Here is a 5,024-nt window from a genome sequence, read left to right as displayed (position 1 = left end):
AAAAAAAATCACATTCTAATGAAGAAGGCAGACAATAAGCAAGATAAAGAAAATAAATCGGTCGGGCACAGTGGCTCACGCCTGTAATCCCAGCACTTTGGGAGGCCGAGACGGGCAGATCACAAGGTTAGGAGATCAAGACCATCCTGGCTAACATGGTGAAACCACATCTCTACTAAAAATACAAGAAATTAGCCAGGCGTGGTGGCGGGCGCCTGTAGTCCCAGCTACTCGGGAGGCTGAGGCGAGAGAATGGCGTAAACCCGGGAGGCGGAGCTTGCAGTGAGCCGAGATCGCGCCACTGCACTCCAGCCTAGGTGACAGAGCGAGACTCCGTCTGGAAAAAAAAAAAAAAAGAAAAAGAAAAAAGAAAATAAATCATATAGTTAATAGTGGTAAGTTCTAAGAGGAAGAAAAATAAATGCAGGGAAAGGAACTGGGAAGGAGGTTAGACTCTCAGATGGGGCTTCCCTGACATTTCAGAGAAAACCTGAAGGAAGTGAGGGAACAGGGGTGCACAGGCTCTGAGAAAGGAACACCCACCACATCCAAGCACCGCAAGGAGGCTGAAGTGGTTGGAGTGGAATGAACAGGGGAAGGGGGTCCCAGATGAAATCGAGAGGTAATAGGGCCTGATCGTGGTAAGGACCACAGCTTTCCCTGAGTGGGATGAGAGCCGCTGGGCCACCTTGAGGAGAGAAGCGACATGATCTAAGTTCATATTAAAAGGATTGCTCTGGCTGCTGTGTTGAGAACAGACTGAAGCTGGCACAGGCAGCAGCAGTGAGCCCTGGTGGTCAGCTGTCAGGGTAGCTCAGATGAAAGATGGCTGTTGGCTTGGGGCAAGGATAGCAGTGGGAGTGGTGAGATGTGGTAGATTCTGGCTCTTGTGTAAACAGAGCAAAGAGGATTTGCTGGAGGTTACAGATCTCAAACAAGTATTTCATCACATTGTTATATCACCATAAAGAGTGAAGAGGCTATGCTTGAATAGTGCATTTGTTATGTAACATACTACAACTGTCTCAAATACGGGAAAGCCTACTGTATTTAATGTTTAGTCACCAGAGATGTCTTCTTACCTGCTAAGTTTTCTCTCAGCTTCTCCAAGTCAGAAGACAGCATGTTAAACTGTTCCTCCTTTTGGTGTAACTTATTTACAGTTTCTATTTAGGATAAAGTTAGAAGTTTAATATGTTTCATATTTAATATGCTATCTGGAGCTTGGCTGTCTTACAACCCAATCAAATATTATGCTCAAAAGATCTGAGAACACAGGAATACTAAAAAGTTCCCTTACAAATCACACAGCTGTGCACAGCCTGAAAGAAGCAAGTCTGCTGCTGTCTCTGGCCTCCCCGAATCTGTACTTTAGGCAGGCATCAGGCCCTTTCCACTCATCTCTTGCCTTCTTCCAATTAAAACTCAATAAAGCTATCAATGATGAAAGCATAAACAACACTCTTCCCAGGAATACTTACATTTTAATATGGAAGAAGCCTTAAGCTAAAAGAAGAAAAAATTGGGAGTTTGAGGCTTCAGGAAACTAATGGAAGCCAGTCTTTCTGAGCACGGCAGGAACTTCCAGGGGAGTGAAATTAGGCTACAGGCAGTGTCTACTCTGTGCACTCCACAGGCCAGCTCCAGTTTGAAAGAATGATATTCTTTAAAGCAATCTGCACACGCTCTAATAAGACGTACCTTGCATACTTCTCTGAACAGAGACTGCCTCCTCTGAAGCTTCAGCAAACTTTTCTTTCTAAAGAAAAGGAATCAGAGATTCTGAACAGAAAGATTTCAAATTGTGAAGACAAGAAGTTTCTATCAATTATAATTACAATACTATCTACTTTTTGTTGCTGGCTTTGTTTTAGTAAAACTAATATACTTGAAACATATGACACCAATTACTACTACATGTGGGTCATACACACGTGCATGTATACACACAAAAGACTGCAGTCTGCATGTGTGTGTGTGCACACGTGGGAAGGCAGGTGTACCTGCATGCCCATGTAGGCATGTTCATACTTAGGTTAAGTACATGCATGTGCGTGTATACACAGGGTGCATGTGTATGCTTCATGTTACCACCCCTCAAACAGCAGACCTTCTCTTCAGAAATCTGCCTGAGATGGTGAACAGAGCTCTGAAGTTTGTTATTTCTGAGAGTAATTTGAGTCTAATATCTTGAATCTAGGTCTGTGTTGCTACTTTTGAAACTGAAAAGTCACTTACTGTTCAAGGTCTTCTTTTCTAAACATGACTATAGGCCAAGTTAAGAATCACTCTCCTGGTTGTCCTGAGATGAACTTCGAGCTAGCTACATCAAGAAGATTGTTACATGAGTATTTCTAACTAGCTAAGATTATGGTAAGATGGCACAGGGGCCACAATGCATCCAAGCCCTCAGACTGCCCCCTGTGCCATCCCACAGCCAGACTCAGGGTGTCATGTCTTGTCCTAAGATATACAGACGGATACTCTAACTTAGGGGGAAAAAAAAAAAGGCAAGGCTTCCTAAAAGCTTTGAGAGGAGGGCAGAGAAGCAATGAACTCGTAACATTTTCTTAAAGGACATCAGGCCGGGCATGGTGGCTCACGCCTGTAATCCCAGCACTTTGGGAGGCCAAGGCAGGCAGATCACTTGAGGTCAGGAGTTCGAGACCAGCCTGGTCAACATGGAAAAACCCCATTTCTACTAAAAATACAAAAATTAGCCTGTCGTGGTAACAGGCGCCTGTAATCCCAGCTGCTCAAGAGGCTGAGGCAGGAGAATCTCTTGAACCTGGGAGGCAGAGGCTGCAGTGAGCCGAGATTGTGCCACTGCACTTCAACCTGGACAATAGAACAAGACTCTGTCTCAAAAAAAGAGAAAGAAAGAAAGAAAAGAAAAAAAATCACACACGTTTATTCACACGGTTAATAGCACCGAAGTGTAATGAACAGGGAAGAAGAAGGGATGTGGAGGACCTGGGACAGCTAAGCCTGCGTGGCACATATGCCTCTTGTCTAGTTTCTCCATAAGCCTCTGGCTTTTCTTTCCATGGCATGTGGATGGGTACCACTAGCACTACTCATGAGTATCAGCCTTGTTTAAACTCAGATTTTAAGTGCAGGAGGCAAGTAGGAAGGAACAAAGTTGAGAAAAGGTAAAAAATATATATATGTCATACAACTTGAGATTAAGGTAAGAGACAACATATAAAAGGAAAGGTAATTTTCTGAGATGGAATAAACTGAGTTAGATTTCTTTAAATTTGTTTAATTAGACAGCAAACATCCTGCCTCGCCAACGGAGGGCCGATGGCCCAGGACAGCTGTTGCCCTGATAGGCACAGTTGAGGGGCCTCATTCAATATGAAACCTAACTGTTCGATGCATAACTTGGAATGTTAGTCAATAACATTTCAAAGCAGTGCGTTACCAGAGGCGAAGGGATAGATTAAAAAAAAAAAAAAAAGTAATACCTACCTCAGTTGTTTAGGTTTGATCTGATTTCCCTCAAAGGACAATATTTATCAGCCAATAACTAATACACTCAAGTTGAATCAACACTTAGAAAGAGAAAGGAAACAGCTGCAATATTTCTTACTGGAGGATTTTTTAAAACAGGAAACGGCCAGAAATTCTGAGATTCAGATTCCCAACAGGTACTTACCAAAATCTGAAGTTCTTTTTCCAAAGTGTCTTTCACTTGACTGACTTCACTCAAATTTTCCTGAAGGTTAGTAAGCTTTAGCTCTCTCCCCTGGAGCTCTCTGGTAATGCTACTAGCCTAACACACAGAGTTACATGGTATAGAAGCAAATGAACAAAAGGAAAACAAAAGAGAATGAGAAGAAAAAAAAAATAAACAAATGTAAAAAAACTTACGAGAAACATAAAACAAAACTGAAAGGAATACAAATTTGGTATTGGTTTTTAATTCTAAAAAGTCAACGACTTTTCGAACAATCAGTTCTACGATATGATTTCCTAATGGCTATTTTTGTTTTGTTGTTGTTGTTGTTGTTGTTGTTTTTTGTCTGTTTGTTTGTTTTGAGACGGAGTCTCGCACTGTTGCCCAGGCTGGAGTGCAGTGGCGCGATCTCGGCTCACTGCAAGGTCCGCCTCCTGGGTTCATGTGATTCTCCTGCCTCAGCCTCCCGAGTAGCTGGGACTACAGGCGCCCGCCACCATGCCCAGCTAATTTTTTGTACTTTTAGTAGAGAGGGGGTTTCACCGTGTTAGCCGGGATGGTTTTTTGGTGTGTTTTTTTTTCTTTTTGAGACAGGGTCTCTCTCCCCTGTCACCCAGGTTGGAGTGCAGTGGTGTGATCATGGCTCACTGCAGCCTTGAACTCCTGAGTTCAAGTGATCCTCCAGCACCAGCCTCCTAGGCAGCTGAGATTATAGGCCGGTGCCACTACAGCTAATGTTTAAAACAATTTTTTACAGATGGGATCTCTGGCCGGCCTCGGTGGCTAATGCCTGTAATCCCAGCATTTTGAGAGGCTGAGGCAGGTGGGTCATTTGAGGTCAGGAATTCAAGACCAGCCTGGCCAATAAGGTGAAACACCGTCTCTACTAAAAATACAAAAATATACCGGGCATGGTGGCGTGTGCCTGTAATCCCAGCTACTCAGGAGGCTGAGGCAGAATTGCTTGAGCCTGTGAAGGAGGCCGAGGTTGTAGTGAGCTAAAACCGCACCACTGCACTCTAGTCTGGGTGACAGAGTGGGACCCTGCCTCAAAAACAGAAAGAAAGAAAGAAAAAGAGGGATGGGGGGTCTCACCACGCTGCCCAGGCTGGTCTCAAACTCCTGGACCCAAGCAGTCTTCTTATTTTGGACTCTCAAAGTGCTGGGATTAGAGGCATGAGCCACTGTGCCCAGCAACTATTTTTAAAGAGTCAAAATAGACTATTTTTCTATACTTCATTGTAACTTGGAGTATCAGCATGATCTAAAGCAGAAAGTGTGGATTCTTACTTTCTAAATGAGCTACTTGAGCAATTTCATTTCCTAGACTTTAAAAACCTTG

General features: G+C 43.5%; 1 protein-coding gene across 1 annotated transcript in view; it reads right to left on the bottom strand.

Moving 5' to 3' along the window:
- The window catches only part of CLIP1 (CAP-GLY domain containing linker protein 1), a 135,216-nt gene that overhangs the window by 69,044 nt on the left and 61,148 nt on the right, over positions 1-5,024 (bottom strand). Inside the window, exons 11-13 of the mRNA XM_011948489.1 lie at positions 3,662-3,778; positions 1,702-1,759; positions 1,083-1,166 (exon numbers count right to left, since the gene is read on the bottom strand). Of these exons, the coding sequence (XP_011803879.1) occupies positions 1,083-1,166; positions 1,702-1,759; positions 3,662-3,778 (259 nt within the window). The remainder of the gene's footprint in view (positions 1-1,082; positions 1,167-1,701; positions 1,760-3,661; positions 3,779-5,024) is intronic.

This window comes from Colobus angolensis, unplaced genomic scaffold (assembly GCF_000951035.1).
Source record: "Colobus angolensis palliatus isolate OR3802 unplaced genomic scaffold, Cang.pa_1.0 Scaffold28, whole genome shotgun sequence".
NCBI classification, from domain to species: domain Eukaryota; kingdom Metazoa; phylum Chordata; class Mammalia; order Primates; family Cercopithecidae; genus Colobus; species Colobus angolensis.
Note: the sequence above shows the minus strand (reverse complement) of the source record. Positions and strands in the feature narration are given on the sequence as shown.